The sequence below is a fragment of the Doryrhamphus excisus genome, chromosome 10 (assembly GCF_030265055.1).
Source record: "Doryrhamphus excisus isolate RoL2022-K1 chromosome 10, RoL_Dexc_1.0, whole genome shotgun sequence".
NCBI classification, from domain to species: Eukaryota; Metazoa; Chordata; class Actinopteri; order Syngnathiformes; family Syngnathidae; genus Doryrhamphus; species Doryrhamphus excisus.
In genome coordinates, this window is record NC_080475.1 from 1446132 (window position 1) to 1467996 (window position 21865).

The following is a 21865-nucleotide window of genomic DNA, read 5'->3' on the forward strand; positions in this document are numbered from 1 at the left end:
TCCATGTAGGAGGCATCCTGGTCATTGGGAGTGACCAGGATGGATAGGATCAGGAACAAGTATATCAGAGGGACATCACATGTTAGAGGCCTTGGAGATAAAGTCAAAGAGGCCAGACAGAGATGGTTCGGATATGTCCAGAGAAGAGATAGTGAATGTGTTGGTAGAAGGATGCTGCGTTTAGAGCCTCCAGGTAGGAGGCATCCTGGTCATTGGGAGTGACCAGGATGGATAGGATCAGGAACAAGTACATCTGAGGGACATGTTAGAGGCCTTGGAGATAAAGTCAGAGAGGCCAGACTGAGATGGTTCGGACATGTCCAGAGAAGAGCCTCCAGGTAGGAGGCATCTTGGTCATTGGGAGTGACCAGGATGGATAGGATCAGGAACGAGTACATCAGAGGGACATTGCATGTTAGAAGCCTTGAAGGAGTCGTTGAGGAAATTAAAGAGGAGGTTTATGGATGTAGTTAAGGAGGACATGAGGGTAGTTGGTGTGAGAGAGACAGATGCAGAAGACAGGGTTAGATGAAGGAGATTGATTTGCTGTGGCGACCCCTGAAGGGAAAAGATTATTTATGTGGATTCATGACTTTGACTAACATTCCACTGTATATTGTGAAATGATACTGTCACCACAAACAAAGACAGTGTCATATCCCACTTTTGTTTATTCTAAAAATATAAAAGGGTCAGTGGAGGAGGACGGTAGAATGTCTCACATCCTTATTTCCACTTCTCATTGTCCCTTTGCTGAGTCCTGATTTGTTTTGCCAGCAAACCACCTCGCAGTCATGTCATTACTATGCTGTCAAAGTGGTGTCAGGCTGTGGGGTTGGAGTGAGTAATGGGACTGAGGTCACCATCTGAGGTACATGATATGACAGGGCTGCAGGAGACCAGGGCAAGTGAGCAGCTTTTTGACAGGGGGGATGAGGAGCTGGCGATGGCAGCCTATTTGATTCCAGCACAGAAACACGTCAGGAAGATTGCGTTCTCTATCCAGAGAGCTTTAGTGCCAAAAGCTGCACACATTGGTCATTAAGGTGTTTTGGTCCAATAATTCCAAGGCCAAAGTCGTTTTTTTTTTGACACCACTTCCTTCTTTACACATCAGAATGTGTTCAGAACAAAGATTTACCTTTGACGATGAGTTCAGCAAAGTTGGAAACCCCGGATCCCCTGGGAGACTGGGTGACGCAACGATAAAGGTCTTGATCAGACCTCTGAACGCTGTCTAGCTGGAACGATACCACAAAGCGGCGGTGACTCAGATGCTTGACCGACGCTGATGTTAGAATCTCCCCATTGTGTCTCTGGAAGACAAGAAAGGACATCGTCAGTAAAGCTAGCGTTTGTTTTTAACGTTTGATCTTGAAAAGACAGGGGTCCCTTTTTTTTAAGATTTGCACAAAAAACAACATTGTGAAAAAGTTCCGGTGTTTGTAGCTTGTACTCTCTTTTAGCCGTTCTTATACCTCGGCTAGTGGTGGAAGTCATGTAGTAGGTATTCCCATTCACAATTCTCAATACAGAACAAATGATGGAAAATGCTAGTTGGAGGTCGCCGTGGTATGTACTGTGTGTGTACTCTATGTGAGTATGTACAGTATGTATGTACACTTAAATAATTGAGTAAAAACTTTGTTGTGATTCAAAAACTTCTTGCAAAAGTGTTCCCCCATCTTGGTAATGGTAATGGTTTTATTTCATTTGAACATGCATTAGATTATAATTGAGTGCATCACATAATCAGTTCACAGTTCCACATGTCCAAAAGGAGTAGGAAGAAGCAAAGCTTATTAAATCCTACCCCTCCATCTGGTACTTTTACAATCAGTAACTGTTACATTTGTTCACTTCCTGCTTTCCTAATATCGTTTAAGTTTTGTTTTATACGAGGTGATATGACCATCCAATAATTAATTGGTTATTGGTTATTTTTAGCCTTATGCATTATTTTAGCTGTTTGAAGATGAACTATATTATAAGCAAGTTTAAGTATTAGTGATTTTAGAAATAAGGAGTTAGTATGTTCTCTGTAGGCGGCATTATGAATTATCCTTACTGACCTTTTTTGCAGTACATTTAGTGAGTACTGCAAAATGTACTCACTAAACTATTCTAAATGTGATTACTGACCTTTTTCGCAGTACATTTAGTGAGTACTGCAAAATGTACTCACTAAATGTACTGCAAAAAAGGTAAGTAATCACATTTAGAATAGTTCCCGAACTTGTAACTGCATTTTATAACATCCAAGTTGTACAAAATAGTCATTGAAGTACTTCAATAATATAAAATACAATAATTAACAAAGTCATAAATTCACATTTCATTTTCAAATTCATTTTTTAAATAATTATTATTGTATTTATTTATTATTATTTATTAAACTTATTATTATTTATTATTTTTAAATTTTTATTTTTGTCACGGCGTTCATCCTTGTATTTAGCAAACATCAACTGCTTGTATTGTTTCTTGAATTGGCTCATCGTTGTGCATTGTTTGAGGGTCTTACTCAATCCATTCCATAGTTTGATTCCACATACTGAAATGCTATGGCTTTTTAACGTAGTCCTAGCATAGAAGTGTTTGCTAGGACTACGTTTTAGTATTATATTGCTTTTATGATTGACAAATCCATTTCTTGACTAGACTTTACCAAAAGCTAATTTCATGTATAAGTGAAAAATTATTTTTGCAAATTTGTGTCATTTCAATAAAATATAGTATTCAGCCCCTCTATGTCAGTATTTAGTCAATGCAATCACTGAGGATATGTCTCAACCAGGCTAGCACATCTGGTTGCTCCGGGTGCTTTATGGACTCGGAAAAGGCATTTGACCGTGTCCCTGGTGGTGTCCTGTGGGGAGTCAGGGGTTTGTGGCACGCCACTGCGTGCCATTCGGTCCTTGAGTCAGTCCAATTTAGGGACCTTGGGATCTCATCTCTGCTATTTGCAGATGGTGTGGTACTGATGGCCTCATCAGGCTGCGACCATCAGCTATTACCCAGGTGGAGTGTGAAGCTTCACTAATGAGACTCAGCAGCACCTCCAAATCTGAGGCCATGGTTCTTATCAGGAAAAGGATGTACTGTAAATTTTGGGTTGAAAGTGAGGTCTCACCCCCGTATGAAGGAGTTCAAGTATCTTGGGATCTTGTTGATGAATGAGGGAAAGCTAAGCTGGAAGGCAAACCTCGGGTTGATCTGTGATCATGCATGAGCGCTGGGTAGTGACCAAAAAAAAGCAAGAGTTAGTTTCCTCCATTGGGTGGCTTTGACTCACCCGAGGAGATCGGTTCTCTGAGGGGAGCTTAGAGTAGAGCCACTGCTCCTTGACATTGAGAGGAGCCAACTGAGATGCCTCCTCGACACCTCTATATGTTCCAGGCATGCCCAGACCTGGGTCATGGTGGAGGGATTATGTCTTGCAGCTGGCCTTGGAATGCCTTAGTACTTCCCCAGTGGAACTGGAAGACGAGGCCAGGGATGATAATTTCTAAGCAAGACTAGTTAGAAATTTTCCCAACCAAGTCTGCTGCCCCCATGGCCCGGACCCAGAAAAGCGGAAGGAAATGGAAATGGACTTGGCTTGGGAGATGCCCGCTTTCCAGTTTCCAGTTACATTTTCTCTGAGTTGCTTCGAGTGTTCCAGTGTCTTCATGTTGCAGTTGTAGCAGGAATACTAAAGAACTAGAGACCGGAGCTTCCAGACTCAGATGTGACTGGACACACATTAACTTTACTCAGGTGATCTCCAGTTCACTAGCCACGTATACATGGACCCAAATATTCCAATTCCATTTGGGTTATTTGCTCAAACGGAAATAATCTAACCTTTGTATACACCTCATTCCGAAAGAAAAGTGCCAGTCCGAATGAATATATAATCGGATTCACATGGGTGGAATATTCCTTTCCCCAATCCGATTGAGGTATCTTGTACCCGCTCAATCGGAAAGTTGTCAGACTGCGTTCTTCTTCTTCTGTTGTTTATTGGCGGTTGGCAAGCAGCTTTCGTGTGCATTAGCGCCATCTGTGGAACAGAATCTAAACCCTTCTATACGCCATTCACAAGTCCAGTTTTATTAAAAAAGAAAATACATATCTATATAAAACATGTGCCGAGCTTAATTATAAAATATTAGCAAGATTGAACTTTATCTTTTCCTGTTCCCGGGTGCGTTCTTTCAGCGAATGCTGAGATATGACGTAACACGCCGCTCCAGACGTTCTTCGATTAAAAAAAATGGAGGCGAGTAATCGGAACTAGACTGCTGCGGAAAGTTTGTTTTTGATCCAAACTAAATTTCAAGACTGGACGAAGGAAAAACTGGCAATACGGAGTTATTCCAACAAGTGAAAGAAAAACTGGAGGAAGTCGGTATCACGTGATGTTGGTGTTTACGCTTTACTGCGCATGCCCCATTGACTATTCTGGTTGATTATAGCGGTGCATGTAGACACGCCATTGGAATATTCCTTTCCATGTATACCATTGCTTTCGGAAAGGTCATTCGGAAAGATTCCATTCGGAAAAAGAAAAACTTCTCATGTAAACGTGGCTACTAACTGTGACGCAGCAGGCGTCAACTCACTGGATCTCTGTTCAATCAGGTGGGCCACTTTAAAAAGAGGAGAAATGCATATTTTATATTTTTAATGAATTGACACCAACGTCTAAAAAAAAAAACAGTTTTACTTTGACATGAAAGGAGCTTTTTTCACATTGTCAAAAAAATCCAAATGACATTGACCATGATTTCATTTATAAAACCAACAAAAGGCTGACGGATCGGCGGGAGGTGCATTACTTCTGCAAGGCACTGTATGTGTCTTTTTCTTTAGACTCCTTACTTTATAAATGCCTGCGCCTTTGTAGTGCAATGCCTATTGTTTGCAGACCAGACTTGCTGAGAAAACCATAAGTCACTCAGCCTCAGCAAATCCCTCCGCAGTCACAAAATACATTATGCATTTTCTAAAGTTGAGAAGTTCTCACCACGGCAGCGGCTGCAAGCTGCGTTGCAAAATGTTCAAAGATATCTAGTCGTCTCGAGTGTCAATACTTTTGGTTTGGTGCAAATGTTAACACATGACGACAAGAAATGATGAAAATAAAGGGCAGCGTGATGCAGAGTCGCATTTTCCACAATTAAAGCAATTTCATGTGAGGCTCCGCAGTGTGGCGCATTTATAATACTGTTATATAACTAGCTAGAATATTTGACGTTTAAAAAGTACATAACTTTTATTGGGATTGTCATACCAAAACAGAGCATTGGGTATTGATATAATATGTTTAACCTTCCTCTTGTGTTAGCTTTCTGGTATCATCTCTTATGTTACCGGGTCGGTTTTGATTCATGTATTAAATCAGCTATAATAAGGTTCCTCGTCCATGAAAATGTTGGTTTTAATACTCTTGGTGTGGGCATGTAGGCCTTTTTTTGTCACTAAGATTAAGATTAAGATTAAGATATGCCTTTATTCGTCCCTCAGTGGGGAAATTTGCATCCAGCAAGAGTACAGAATCATTTAAGCAAAAATAAACAATAAAAACAACCCAAGTAGTAACAAAATCAACAGTTTTACCCAGAGTTATATACAAATACAGTATGTAGATAATATGAAACGAGATGAAATATATGACCAGTCTATACACTATGAGATCTTGCTAGTGAGTTAATATGAGGCATTATAGAAATACTTCACATAGAACTTAATATATTGTATTTAGAGCCTTAATATTGATCAGATATTGCACAGTGAATGGAGTCTGGAGTAGCTATACTGAATATAAAAAAAAAACAAAGTATTGCACAGACGTACAAGTGGTGTAGAAGTCTATTGGGAGCAGTGCCCCTCAATTTCAATTTCCAAAAATGGCAAAATGAACCTCAAAAGAATCATATTAATAAATTGAAGGTTCTTATTATTGAGGGCTATAGAACATATCTCTTAAATCAATTAGTTTTATTTATTTTCTCATTTTAGTATTAATCACTAAAGAAACATCTATGGTGTTTCTACCGCTTTTTCCTCACGAGGGTCGCGGGGGGTGCTGGAGTCTATTCCAGCATCGGGCGAGAGGCGGGGTACACCCTGGACTGGTGGCCAGCCAATCACAGGGCACATATAGACAAACAACCATTCACACTCACATTCATACCTATGGACAATTTGGAATCGCCAATTAACCTAGCATGTTTTTGGAATGTGGGAGGAAACCGGAGTACCCGGAGAAAACCCACGCATGCACAGGGAGAACATGCAAACTCCACACAGAGATGGCCGAGGGTGGAATTGAACCCTGGTCTCCTACCTGTGAGGTCTGCGCGCTAACCACTCGACCGCTGTGCCGCCCGTTCTGGTGAATTTTGACCCATATATATTAATGTCAAGAAAAGGTAGAAAAAGTTATTGTTTTCAGCTACAGAACTTTAGTATAAACTGAAATCAAAAAGCAGAACAGGTTTTGGTTCGCTGTACTTCTTGCCATTCTTTGATCCAAATTGTAATATACACGCAATACTTTAAATTATTATTATTTATTCAAAGTTATTTAAATTATTTGTACAGATTACTGTTTACGCTGTACATTCTTGTTCATATTTGATGTCATCTATTTATTCTCCACATTATTATTTATTATTTATTATTATACGGGAGCCAGGCAACGACATTTCATTGGCAATTTCACTGCTGTGTTATTGTGCAATGACAATAAAGAAAGTCTATGTCTAAATGTGAAATCAGCCAATCAAATGAGTGAATTCCCCTCACATGTCTGGACCTTGTTTTTCTGCTGGTATACTGGAAAAACGGTCAAAATGAGAATCCCCAGGAAGCTTACATGATGAGAAGAGGAGCTGGTTGTCATTGTGTTGGCTAATTGTACACTCATAATTTCAGTTGTGGCTCAAAATATTGCTTTATAATATTGCTTTATAACCGTGTCGAAACCGACCCTAACAATACAGTGGTCATAATTTCAACCAGACCATTTTAAAATGTAGTAATTTTTTTTTTTTTTATTTCCTGACAAAATCGAAAGGCCTTGATGTAATAAACAAATGTTATGTGATTCTTTTTATGTATTAACATGTAAAACGGTTCGGTGCCGGCCCTAATACAAGAGGAGGGTTACAACTCTACCAAAATTGTAGCCTTCCTCAAAGCTTCAGGCACAAAAAAAAAAAAAAAAAAACATGTCTGCTGTCAGTTTCGGTGCTTGTTGCAATGATAAACGGGGCGGTCCAATGTCATTAGAATGGCAGTGGCATTTCACTAATTGAATCACGACCTAACATTATTGATCCCGATGGTGGAAATTCATTCATTAGACAATTAAGCAAAAACAAACATAATCCTGTTAAGATATTAGTGATTATGGTTAAGCGTGTCTTCAGACTCATCTCTTAAGGAGGTCAAGAAAATCACGTGTTTCAGGTTTGAAATGTTATTGAACCAAAACATTTACCGGCTGTCACAAGAAGATAGATTATAGCTTATGTGCATCATTAAGGTTTAATCAATTAAGAGCATAAACTCACAGATCAGAGACAGCTAGAACGCAAAGTATTTGAATGTAAAAGAAGATGCATTGTTAAAAAAAATAAAATTTCAAAGCACCTTGCTTTCATACTGATCCATCAAGTTTAGATTATCACAATAAAACCAGACAGCATCCTCTTTGGTGAGAAAAGGTCAACTCAAATCTTAGTAATCATTATTTTATTATTGATCTGCCAGCTTTTCAGCAGCAAGATTTGGGTTGCTTGGCCGCTTCTACTGCAGTAATACTCGTGGTTGGAGGACACCCGAAACCTGCAGACCACACTGACCACATGCAGGGAGTTTTTTACCCACAAGAAGCTAAAACGCGTAGTACTGTGATATTGCAGGTATTTTGTTTTTCAAATTGATATCACTATTTTGTTAAATAATGGTTATTTATTTTGCATATTGCTGGTGTAATTCAGTTTTTCCAGGAAATAATCTTTAACTACAAGAAAAAACAAAAAATATATCGCCTTGTTAACAGTATCGTGATATATCTTATTGTGAGCCTAGTATCGTGATACGTATCGTATCGTAAACAGGTGTTTTTTTGGTTTACGGCATTCTCTGTTCTGATGTTTAGTGGTTTTGGTGGAACGTGCTGCCTTAAAATAATTTAAGAACTAATTTTGGTCCATAAATATGAGATTCACTCGAGAACTTGTTACGTAAGAGGACACTATGTGTGGCTCAGGCGTAGCTCCCAAAGGAAAAAAGCAGGATCTTCTGTTGGCAGAGGAGTCAAAGAAAAGTAAAGGCATCACCATGGAAGTGAAAAAAACATCATAAAAAGCTCAGAGAGAGGAGAAAAAGCCACTAACATTGGCAACACTCGACTGTTACAAGGATAAAGATGGTGGCCGTCAGCCACACACACACACACACATGATTGGAATGTCTCAGAAGTATTTAACACTACACAAAACTGCCAGGTCACGTCAGTATCCTTGAGCATGTGGAAAGATCTACTTGTCAGAAAGCGACATTAATAACTAAGCATCGTTGTTTCCACTGTTGGGGATTGGTCGGATGGTTTTTTGTCTCTATGTGCCACTGCGATCGATCGGTCCAGCATGTACCCAGACTCTCACCCCAAGTCAGTTCAGATACACACTAAAAGAGATGGCTTAAAAATAACCCAACTTTAAGCCATCCGATTGGTTACTATAGCACCAGCTCAACATTAGATGAGTTAAAATAGTCCACCCAAATGCTTGGTCAAAATAATTACAATGTTGGGTTTTAGCTAAATATATTATTATTTAGCGGCTTCAGTGTATTTTTTTCATGAGCGAGGGGGTAAAATGGCTATTTTGTTAGTAAAGGTTGCCGACCCCTGGCCTAAACAATATCAGCGTGTACCTGCACAATTTCATAACAACCAAGATAATAATACAGACTATTGTTAAAAGAGTACTTCTCTTATGGTGTCATTCACCTTAATAAAAGGTATTTTTTTATTATTTCGATATGATCTCGTTAGATTTTGTAGGTGTTGTTGCCGCTGTCTTCACATCCTACACGGCAATTAACTTCTTTCAGTTTTTTTTTTTTCTTACATCTTGTTATTTTTGCTTTGACATCACCCAGACAGACTATATTAAGAATCTTGGGATTCATGATTCACTGAAGCATTGTCATCGCAGTCACATTTTGGGTTGCGGTATATTTTATAAAATTAAGTATAGTGTCAAGCTTTTTTTGGGAGAGTCAAACGTGTGACAGTCGGCACTGCAGCGAGGGCGGCTGTATTTTCCTCATGTTTACTAATATTAGATGCCACATTTTTTTGTTATCTGTTGCCTGTTTGCACCTTTGTGATAGATGTGATACTTAAATCCACTCAAAGGAAAGGTAGTTGACAAACGGCAATACTACAGGTGCTCCTCAGGTTCCGAATGACTTTTGTCAAAATTCGACCTATATTTACACTTAAGTAATTACACTGTATATTATTGTTAGGGTCGCGGGTATGCTAGGGCCTATCAGGGCATGTTAACTGGTCCAATTGTTTTTCATTCAAAGTTGATATTATTTTATTATAATATTTTTTTTCCAAGATTCCAGTACTGTTTAAATGCATGTTTATTGACTTATATAAGCTTTGCATGGCCAACTCTTGCATGTATTTTCATTGTAATTGAGCAGTTTCATACATACATTTGTTTTGAAGAAATGCAATGTGTTAGAATCAATCTGGTGTATAGAGTCTGCTGCACGGTGTACGAGTGGTTAGTACGCAGGCCTCACAGCTAGGAGATCGGAGTTCAATTCCACTCTCGGCCATCTATGTGTGGTGTTTGCATCCTAGGTTAATTGGCGACTCCATATTGTCCATAGGTATGAATGTGAGTGTGAATGGTTGTGTGTCTATATGTGCCCTGTGATTGGCTGGCCACCAGTCCAGGGTGTACCCTGACATTCTTTGTAAAAATAATGTATGTACAATAGGGCTGTCAATCGATTAAAATATTTGATCACAATTAATTACATTTTTTGTCTGTAGTTAACTCACAATTAATTGCATTTAATCGCAGATGGAAATTAGTTTTTATCTATAATAAGTAGGGGAAATCTCTTTGTGGTAAACGATTCAATGTGTAACTACAATGATAATTAAATCAAATTTTATTCATTAATTCATTTTCTACCGCTTTTCCTCACAAGGGTCGCGGGGGTGCTGGGGCCTATCCCAGCTGTCTTCGGGCGAGAGGCGGGGTACACCCTGGACTGGTGGCCAGCCAATCACAGGGCACATATAGACAAACAACCATTCACACTCACATTCATACCTATGGACAATTTGGAGTCGCCAATTAACCGAGCATGCAAACACACATAGATAGCCGAGGGTGGAATTGAACTCCGGTCTCCTAGCTGTGAGGCCTGTGTACTAATCACTTGTACACCATGCTAACATCTAATGATAGTATCAGCTTGGTTAAACCTTAAAAACCTGACATCTGAAGAAATCTGTAGCAAATTGCGAGTCTCCAAAGTTTTTGATTGACATCCAGATTTGGAGGGAATTTTGGGGTATCAAAGTAGTTCAGAGGAGTCTCACAGAAAGTCTTTTTTTTTCAAAAATCATTATAAAGATGCGTATTTTCCCCATTCGGGTGTTTAAAAACCAAAATACTTGAGCAATTTGCGAAGGGAGCCACAACAAAGAGGCTGAAGAGCCACATGCAGCTCTGGAGCCGTGGGTTGCTGACCCCTGGTTTAGGTAAACAAGTAAGATACTGTACAGTCATTGCTATGATGTCCATGAATAAATCACTGACCTCCAGTAGGAATTTCTCAGCCTCGGCTGCCTTTCCGGCAGCAACACATTGGAAAGTGGCATTTTGTCCGGCGTTGACCTCCTCGTCTCCAAGCCTGGAGAAATGTGGAGCCTTATCTACGGAGGCGTAGAACGAGAGAGAGAGAGAGAGAAAGCATTGTCATCAAAAGACTCCATTACCTTTCGGCCACTCACAACGCCAACCCGCCACAAAAGACACATTTTTTCTTATCAGGGCCCAAACACAGTCGTTTTCAGTTTGCGAGAACAAAAGGATTTGCTCAGGGTTGGCTTTCTTTCCCTCATTTTTAAAATGTTTACTATATATGAACATCAAGCATTTTAATTTCATCCGGGATTAATTTTTAATTTGGTGTTTGTGACACATAATGTTTGCTTTTTGAAATGTTTGTTTATTTGTTAAAACCCATTAACCTACAGGACGGTGCTATTTTCCATTTTGATAAATAAGATAAATTTGAATGGAATGGGGGGGCGGCACGGCGGTCTAGTGGTTAGCGCGCAGACCTCACAGCTAGGAGACCAGGGTTCAATTCCACCCTCGGCCATCTCTGTGTGGAGTTTGCATGTTCTCCCCGTGCATGCGTGGGTTTTCTCCGGGTACTCCGGTTTCCTCCCACATTCCAAAAACATGCTAGGTTAATTGGCGACTCCAAATTGTCCATAGGTATGAATGTGAGTGTGAATGGTTGTTTGTCTATATGTGCCCTGTGATTGGCTGGCCACCAGGGTGTACCCCGCCTCTCTCTCGCCCAAAGACAGCTGCGACCCTCGTGAGGAAAAAGCGGTAGAAAATGAATGAATGGAATGGAATATAATGGAATGGAATGGCCTTTATTGTCATTATACAAGATGTACAACGAGATTGGAGAGCTTCTCCTTTCAGAAAAGTATATAAAATTTTTAAAAAGTATACAAAAGTAGAGTAAAAAAGACAATTTAACAAGATATATACAAGATATCCAAAATATACACATAGTATTGCACAGGAGCATATGCAGGAGCAGACATATTGCAGATATATTAATTTTAGTGCAATGACAAATGGGTCATAGTGCAAATAATGACTGGTGTATACAGGTGAGTAAAGTCACATATGAGTGTATTGTATTGGGTTGTTAAATAAATAAATATGATTGAGGTAGTAACAGGTGCAGTGATGGAAATATTGCACATTTGCATTATGCTAATGACCGGGTACGTTGTATGGTGATGAATGTTATATTATGGACAGTAGAATGAAACATTCACATGTAATTAAGCTCCAAGAGTGTATTCGTCACACATGATATGGACAGTGATCTACTCATACGTTGATCTATTCATGTGCACGACGTGGGAGTGAAGGTGTGAAAGGAAAGCCACGCAGTAAGCATCAGGCGTCCACATTTTGACTAATAACATCCCAGGATGCGGAGCGGAGCTGCCAATGAATCAGTGTGGGAGTATCACTCTCACCCAACTCTGTGATTAACAATAGATCAGGGAGTAGAGAACCCCCGCGGAGCCAAATCACCGCGTATAGACTGGCCGCTCGGCCTGCCGCGTCTGAGAAAACAGGGTAGGACGTGTCGACTTGTCACTCCAGATGATTGACAGGAAAAGATGGCACGGTAAGAGTGGAGTTGGAAAGCATTAGGGAGAAGCAAATGTTTGCTTCTCACTCGTCACTGTGTTGCTATGTCGGAGAGCAAGAAGGGGGCAATTTGTTGATCTTGTTTGTGTACCGAATATAGTGATGGGAAGGTTTCTATTTTGCTCAGACAAAAAAACAAAGCAAAGATATGGAGGGGGATTCTGTTAAAGGATTCAATGAAGTCTGATTGACTATCAATCTCGCAGTCGAATAATATGAAAATATCATGTGATCAAGATTGTACATTAGGGCTGTCAAAGTTAACGCGTTAACGACAAATTTTTGGATGCGTGATTAACGTGTGCTCCTCCTGTTTGGACGGTAAATCTGTAGCCACAAGCTGGAACAAATATTGATGGGAAATGGAGGAGAAAAAAACAGTATTTAGATTGGTAAAGTTAGCTTCAAAGCCCTGGCAGATGGCTCTTGTAGCAAGACCCAAGTTATTTGTTATTTGCCCAACTAACCAGTGGTTTTCATATTTTTACATCTCTCTGATGATTTTTGCATTGAACTGCTAGCTAAAATTGGAGTTCCAGCTGCTATTGATGGGCTGTCAATGTGATGACCGTGGCTGAAGTCCAGTGTTAGCTAGCATTAGCATTAACATTAGCATTAACATTAGCAAAGTCATCAAATCTTACCTTTATGTATTCCCACATAGTATCAGCATTAGGGCTATCAAAGTTAACGTGTTAACGACAAATTTTTTGATGCGCGATTAACGTCCTGTTTGAACCCTCAGCCACCACCGTAGTTTGGTTGAAGCACCGGTAACTCTGTAGCCACAAGCTGGAACAAATATTGATGGGAAATGGAGAAAAAAAAGAGTATTTAGATTAGTAAAGTTAGCTTCAAAGCCCTGGCAGATGGCTCTTGTAGCAAGACCCAAGTTATTTGTATCTACTGTGGCTGTGTTTCATTTAATAATCCCGGATTATATGGCCTGCCAAAGACTGGAGCAGTGCAGGTATTGTTTTTATTGTCATATACAGTGCTAACTTGGCATAAGAGTGGCCCAACTAACCAGTGGTTTTCATATTAATACATCTTTCTGCTGATTTTTGCATTGAACTGCCAGCTAAAATTGGAGTTCTAACTGCTATTGACTGCCAATGTGATGACCGCGGCTGAAGTCCAGTGTTAGCTAGCATTAACGTCAGCATTAACATTAGCATTAACATTAGCATTAACATTAGCATTAACATTAACATTAGCAAAGTCATCAAATCTTACCTTTATGCATTCCCACATAGTATCAGCATTTGGGAGCAAGTATGAGGTGAAAGAAAAAGGGGTGAAATCCATCCAAATACATCCATACATCCCTCGGTGTGTTCAATGACCGTTGCAAAAGTAGGACAAATCGCAAATCGCATTAAACATTCAAAAACTGTGGAAATAGTTAGAGTATTGTAATAAAATAATATTTGCTGTAATATAATTATTAATTTCTGTGTATTTCAATGTGTTTTAAAAGAGAAATGAAATGAGATTAGGTTTGCAATTTGGATGAAATATTTTATGACTATTGCCCTGTGTTTTAGGTATTTTCATTTCTACATTTCATGAAGGAAAGGTGCATTGAGGCAAATATTTAATAATAATCCTTTCTAAATGTTCCTAAATAGGTTTTTTACTAACAAACATTTCGAATTTAAAACCAGTATCATAAATTAAAAAATCTTAAAAAAAAAAAAAATCTTAATTTGAGCTGACACAAATAAACAAAAACATGTTGGTGTGAGAGGTCTCACTCACGCACATTTTGTATTTGCTGATAGTTTGTGGGCGAGTTTAAGAGCTAATATGCTAATAATATAGAACAATACTAATATAAAAATATGCTTGCTGAGTGTATTTATTTAAATAATGGCCCAAAGTTCCCAAATTGATATTGTTTTACATAAAATTTGATGTAATTATCATTGTAGTTGAACATCGAATCCTTTACCACAAAGAGATTTCCCCCACTTATTATAGATAAAAACTTATTTCCATCTGCGATTAAATGCAATTAATTGTGAGTTAACCATGGACAAAAAATGTGATTACTTGTGATCAAATATTTTAATCGATTGACAGCCCTATTGTACATATATTATTTTTTACATAGAATGTCTTTGTTTTTGTCATAATTACCCTAGTTTTCAGCCTAATTTGTGTTAATAAAGAATCAAGAACATAAACAAAGGTGAGGAGTATTTACCTCGCTAATGTGCTGCGAATAAAATGAATTAATTACAACTAAATAAGAGTAGGAGACGTTTGGGTTGCAACATCATTTTCACCAAGACATTTAAAATGATTAAGGACTTGAACCTATCCCAGGTTAAAGGGTACTATTCGTACATTTTTGTGATTCACCATTCATGGCTCCACTAATCATTTACTCATTCACCATAAGTCTGTAATACTTTATAAATACATGCAGGTAAAATCATCATACATGTACCACCGTTGCTAAATTTTTACATGCTTAATCGTTCTTTCAGCGTTCCAGATTTTGCACTTTGTTCAGTCGTCCTTGAATGCACCATGGTTGTCTGCTAAAATGCAAACATTTCTTTGGCTATAGAAGCAGTAGCTTCGACGGTCATCAATCATCGTACAACAAGGGTCTCAAACTCGCAGCCCCCGTGGGCTGGAATGTATTTCATGGCCGCCTATTTGACATCAAAAGTTTAGTGTAAGTGAAGCCCGAGCACCCTGGGCACTGAGCTTGCTTAAAGAAAGTGGCTCTTTAATTGGGCGAGCACTGAAATTGTGTGTGCTTCTCACACAGTGAAAGTGAACTGGAGGAGTCACTAGACAGAACATTTACTACAATCACCGTGGCAACACAAAATGACAGCACAACATGTAACAGGTTGGTATACACAGTAGTACATCGTACAACATCTTCTTCTTCTTTTTTCTCTTTGGGCTTTTCCTTTCAGGGGTTGCCACAGCAAATCAATGTCCTCAATCCAACTCGGTCTTCCGCATCTGTCTCTCTCACACCAACTACCCTCATGTCCTCCTTCACTACATCCATGGACCTCCTCTTTGGTCTTCCTCTATGCCTCTAACACGTAATGTCCCTCTGATGTACTTGTTCCTGATCCTATCTATCACGGTCACTCTCAATGAGAACCTCAGCATCCTCATCTCTGCTACAATAGTTGTTATTTATTATCCTGCCCAGTGTGTGTGGTAAACACACACACTGATGTGTTCCTGATCCTATCCATCATGGTCACTCCCAATGAGAACCTCATCGTTACTTCCTTTATGACACTGAGTCAGACTGTTAAGTAAAACATGATTCCGGGCTCTACTTGATGTGGCCTCATCTGGACTCTACCTCCAGCAGCACCCAGTTAAGTTGAGTTTGAGACCCCCGGTCCTACATAACATTAGCGGTACCATTACATGTTATACCTCAAATGGGTTTAATACGTTTGTGAAGCTTATTTAGGGCTTAAACCTTGATTGTGTAGCAATGGCGATTTAAGAGAGAAAGTGAGGGTTGTGATGCTGAATTGAATGTAATAATTACGTACATAGCTCATTTTTATTGCAAATGTTGATTCAAAATGAGATGATAAGGTCAACGTCAAGATAGCAGGTTGGTAAACACAGTAGTACATAGTACAACATCTATGCCTCTAACATGTAATGTCCCTCTGATGTCCTTGTTCCTGATCCTATCCATCATGGTCACTCCCAATGAGAACCTCAGCATCCTCATCTCTGCTACAATAGTTGTTATTTATTATCCTCCACTAGTGGTAGTGGTTGCCCAATGTGTGTGTTATTGACCTGTTGCACGTTCAGTTGCTGTGTCATGGTCATAGCGTTACTTCCTTTATGACACTGTGAGACTGTTAAGTAAAACATGATTCCGGGCTCTACTTGATGTGACCTCATCTGGACTCTACCTCCAGCAGCACCCAGTTAAGTTGAGTTTGAGATCCCGGTCCTACATAACATTAGCGGTACCATTACATGTTATACCTCAAATAGGTTTTGTGAAGCATATGTAGGACTTAAACCTTGATTGTGTGGCAATGGAACAATGGCGATTTAAGAGAGAAAGTGAGGGTTGTGACGCTGAATTGAATGTAATAATTACATAGCTCATTTTTATTGCAAATGTTGATTCAAAATGAGATGATAAGGTCAACGTCAAGGTAGCAGTTTTATGGTTTTAGGGTTGAGTGAGCCGTGTCAAAAATAGACATTTTTTTACACTGGTGGAACACATGGTGGAACAACACCCTATGAAACACTGGGATCTTTAATTTGTGTTTGTTATATTTATGTCTGTGGAGGATACAGAAAATAACAACTAAAGAAGACTTTTGGATTAAAAAAAACTTAAAAATGACTTCAATAACCAAGAAGAAGAAGTCCTTTTGCTTTCTACTCAGCTTTTTATAAATAACCATAACCAGGTTGACGCAAAGTCTACACAAACATACAAGCATTTTGTGGAAATTGATCCCATGCCAGCGACCGGTTGCAGCAACTGGTTAAAGAGGATCATAAAACATATTCTAGGTTTAAATTAAAAGGAATAAAAACAACTAAATTATCAACTATGTTTTGCCCAGAAGTTACAATTTGAAGTTGATGAGCTATCCCCCCCCCCCCCCCCCCCAACAAAGTGACACTTCTCTTTGATTCCGTCTTGCGTGTTCCCTTACACTGTGTGCTGCCAAATCCTGCTAACTGGCTGCTCGCCACGTCGCAAGGCATACACAGGTCTTGATGAGACTTTTAACTGTTTAATTGCCACAGTGGGAGCCCTTCAAAAGACCATCTGTGGTCACAGGGAATTGCAAAGTGAGAGACGGAGCCAGTCGCATGCATTAGCGGGATAAATCAAGCTGGTTTTTGTATTTAATCAGAAGTGGAACCCAATGGTGGCTCATCTTTTTAGTGTGAATACCGGGGTGTGTGTGATAACACCGAATCCTCATATATCCTGCAGACTAGTGTTTGGATGTATTGTACCTAAAGCATCGCCCGGCACAGTTGATGAATGTGCATGAGCTGACAAGAGTTCTCACTTTCTGCAGTACATGATGACTCAATGACCCTGGGAGACTGTGTCCAGTGAATACATTGTACATGAACTCCCCGTGGGTTAGCAATACACTGCACTTGTCTACCATGGAGACAAAAGGACATCCAGTTCAAGGCGACATGAGTTTAAGAAAAAAAAAAAAAAACTCCTTGAAGAGGCTTTGAAAAGAGATGCAGGCTCTAATACACTGACAAAAAAAAAAATCATAAAAGTGCAACGATGAAGCTTTGACCGATTGGAAGATACATTGAACTGTGAAACTAGCCTGAATCGTCGCAATGTTTTAATAGCACCCACATTGTTGCACGATCCCTCGGGATAACCGCGATGATCAACCATGACTTCTCTTCATCCTATTTATGTTTTATGCTGCTTTGAAGTACACTTCGTCCCCTCTAACCGTTCAAATCTTTTTTTTCTGTTCCTCCTCGGCAGTCTTCTATATTTGCAATTCATTGTCACAAGTGTCACTTACAGCAGGGATAGTTGAGCACCATGATGTCATCGATGGCAATGTACCCTTGACGCTCCCTGGAAATGGTTGCCTCAATCAGTATCTGCAAGAGTGAAACATGAGGACATGAGATCGGAACCATACCCGATGCATGTTTTTACAATGTGCATTTGAGAGCTGTGCAAAACTCTGTTTGCTCCTCTTCCTCTTCCCCTCCCCGTGTGTTGACAGATGCATTCATTACAAGCACCCCATTAAAATATAGTCGCACATCTGTTGACCCAAAAAAAAAGCAGCAGCAACTGCAGATAAAAAAAATAAGATAAACAAAGACACCAGAAACCGAGAAATTGATGTCTTGTCTGGGTCCGCAGGGCCAAGGGAAATAATAGCTTTATCAGCAGGCACACAATTTTAGCCACGTTTACATGAGGAGTTTTTCTCTTTCCGAATGACCTTTCCGAAAGCAATGGTATACATGGAAAGGAATATTCCAATGGCGTGTCTACATGTGCCGCTATAATCAACCAGAATAGTCAATGGGGCATTCGCAGTAAAGCGTAAACACCAACATCACGTGATACCGACTTCCTTTCACTTGTTGGAATAACTCCGTATTGCCAGTTTTTCCTTTGTCCAGTCTTATAATTTAGTTTGGATCAAATACAAACTTTCCGCAACAGTCCAGTGCCGATTGCTCGCCTCCATTTTTAAAACTGAAGAACGTCTCGAACTGTGTGTTATGTCATATCTGAGCATGCCCTGAAAGAATGCACCCGGAATAAATTTAAACAGGAAAAGATCAAATTCAATCTTGCTAATATTTTACAATTAAACTTGGGACATATTTTATATAGATATATATTCTCTTTTTTAATAAAACTGGACTTGTGAATGGCGTATAGAAGGGTTTAGATTCTGTTCCACAGATGGCGCTAATGCACACGAAAGCTGCTTGCCAACCGCCAATAAACAACAGAAGAAGAAAGAACGCAGTCTGACAACTTTCCGTTTGAGCGGGTACAAGATACCTCAATCGGATTGGGGAAAGGAATATTCCACCCCTGTGAATCCCATTATATATTCATTCGGATTGGCACTTTTCTTTCGGAATGAGGTGTATACAAAGATTACATTCTTTCCGTTTGAGCAAATAAACCGAATGGAATTGGAATATTTGAGTCCATGTATACGTAGCTAATAATGAGTCATTTTACATCCTGAGCAAAGGCGGCCATGAGAACACATAGCACAGCTTACATGGGACCATGAGACTCATAACAGGACAAACATCTGAACCTGTATCCTTAAGGACAATAAGGTAGAAGAAACCCAATCAATATCAAATCAGAATCCTCAATAATAGTGAGAGTTATGAGACACAAGGGTTATCTTTGTTTTCCCGGCGCCAAGGACAGTGCTGTATCCATACGTTTGATCGAAGGCCGGCTTTGAGTTATGGGGTGTGGTAATCTTTGGACAGAATGATTAAAATTCCGTCGGTATCGCTGGGTTCTGACTTTTTACTGAGGCCTCATATACGCAGTCAAACTATCCGCCGTATAACTTGATATGTGTTGGGCGAATGGCATCTGCTAAAAAATGTGCCATAAAAAAAGCCCATTCTTCTGAGGTACTCAAACAAAACGGACAATTATTGTGACAGCAACACAGGAACGCAACAAGATGAGATTTTTAACATTTATTTTAAGAAAAGTACAATAAAAACAACCTGTTTTATTTCACTGAGTCACAAAACAATGCAATTGCATTTTGCAATAGTTATCGCCCTAAAATTTACTCTAAACCAGGGGTCTCAAACATGCGGCCCGTGGGCCAAATGTGGCCCGCAGGACAAAAAAAGTTTAATGTTAGTGCGGCCCGCGCAAGTTTGATATGGATGCTGTATGGTATCATGTACCCAGAAAAAATGATTACGTTTGATTAATGTTCATGTTAAAGGTTAAATAACTGTTAATAGTTATCCTCCCTATCCGTGTGGAAGTGGTTTTTGGCTATTTAAGTTTAAAGGAAATAACTTGAAGGCTACCGTTTAGGTCGCTAGCTCTCTAGTTTGCGAGTTAGCATGTGTCTCAAGACCCTGCAGTTGCGCAATATGTTGTAAATAAAAAGAGTATAAATGTGACTATAGTCGTGTTTTGTCATGTCTACAGGGCTCTAATAATGCTTTGTTAATTTTAATCGGAAAAAAATAATGTGTCTACCCACCAACTATATGTGGTTTCTTAAGTTTTTATTATTTGCCGTTTTATTATTATTATATTTATTTATTTATGACTGATTGATTTTCTTTATTCTTGATTTGTTTATTTATTTTTCATCTTATTTTGTGTAGAAAAATAAAAAGTAAGATATTTGAGAACAGTGGAATGTTTTATCAGAGCTTTTCTTGTAGAAAATCAGAACCAAAGCAAATTTTATTCATTTTTCTGTTTTTAATAAATGCATTTTTTTTTTTTTGGAAAACCTGATGCAGCCCAGACCCTAGCTCCAGTGCCCCCCCCTGGTAAACTGAGTTTGAGACCCCTGCTCTAAACAATATTACTGTCATTTTTGCGCTCAAATAAGCAACCCCTATTATGATAACATATGATAACAGTTAAATTGTTGAACAGCATGTATTTTTTTTTTCTCCAAGTAGGTTTTACTGTCTGTCAAAACATTCCTTGAAATGGTGTCTTTTCAACTGTATTAAAGAGCAGCATTTCTTTAGTGATGTTGCAAAGTACACTTTCTGGGAGCGCACCTTTTGTGAGCTGTTCCGTTTGTATTTACTTTGCTGATCAAACGTCTCAGTGAGTGTTGACTGCTGGGACAAAGGCTATGCATCTCAATGGGAATTTTTTTTTTATTCCCCAGATGGGAAAACTGGTATCGGGTGGATATGTTTGAGGGAAGTCTGTCAGTCAGTCCTTGTTGAATTTCTACTATGCTGCCTTGTATTGCTGCTCCACTTGTCACACTCTCTGTGTGTATGTTAGCAGTCCCGCCTCCCCCCCAAAAGAGACAAAGCAACTGTATGACCGACAAGAGGTCTCACTTCATTCAGGCCAGTGTTTTAAGGAACGCTAAGTATCTTGGTGCCGAACCAATGCAACCAATGAACCAATGAACTTCCTGCCTGGAGGCCAGAGAGACGATGAAAACAAAAAACTGACTTGGCAATTACATTAACGAGTTAATTTTCATTAATCCTGGGATTAATTTATGTATTTACATTTATTTTCTATATATTTTTTTATTATTAATGATAACATGCTTTGGGGGCTGCACGGCAGACAAGTGGTTAGCACGCAGGCCTCACAGTTAGGAGACCTGAGTTCAATTGCCGAGTTCGTGGGTTTTCTCCGGGTATTCCGGCTTCCTCCCACATTCCAAAAACATGCTAGCTTAATTGACGACTCCAAATTGTCCATAGACATAAATGTGAGTGTGAATGGTTGTTTGTCTATATATGCCCTGTGATTGGCTGGCCACCAGTCCAGGGTGTACCCCGCCTCTCGCCCGAAGACAGCTGGGATAGGCTCCAGCACCCCCCGCGACCCTTGCAAGGATAAGCGGTAGAAAATGAATGAATGAATGAACACATGTTTTGCTTCAATGGGACCTATTATGCTAATTTTGGGGACTTTGTACTGAGTTGTGGACTGCTTCCGACCCAAACGGTGTGTTTACTTTACTCCACCCCCACGTCATAGACGTAAACAAATCTTCAGATGTTTTGGTGTCACTAAAAAAAATAAATTTGCTTCCTCTGCAGAAAAGGCAAATTTTCTCTGTTTTTTTCCCAAGTGTTTTCTCAGA

At 39.4% G+C, this 21865-nt stretch overlaps 1 protein-coding gene across 5 annotated transcripts in view; it reads right to left on the reverse strand.

Moving 5' to 3' along the window:
* ptprub (protein tyrosine phosphatase receptor type Ub) overlaps positions 1-21865 on the reverse strand; it is a 282304-nt gene that overhangs the window by 103793 nt on the left and 156646 nt on the right. For all 5 annotated transcript variants that reach the window (XM_058084355.1, XM_058084359.1, XM_058084358.1 and 2 more), the window contains exons 4-6: positions 18062-18143; positions 10857-10972; positions 1142-1316 (exon numbers count right to left, since the gene is read on the reverse strand). In XM_058084355.1, the coding sequence (XP_057940338.1) occupies positions 1142-1316; positions 10857-10972; positions 18062-18143 (373 nt within the window). The remainder of the gene's footprint in view (positions 1-1141; positions 1317-10856; positions 10973-18061; positions 18144-21865) is intronic.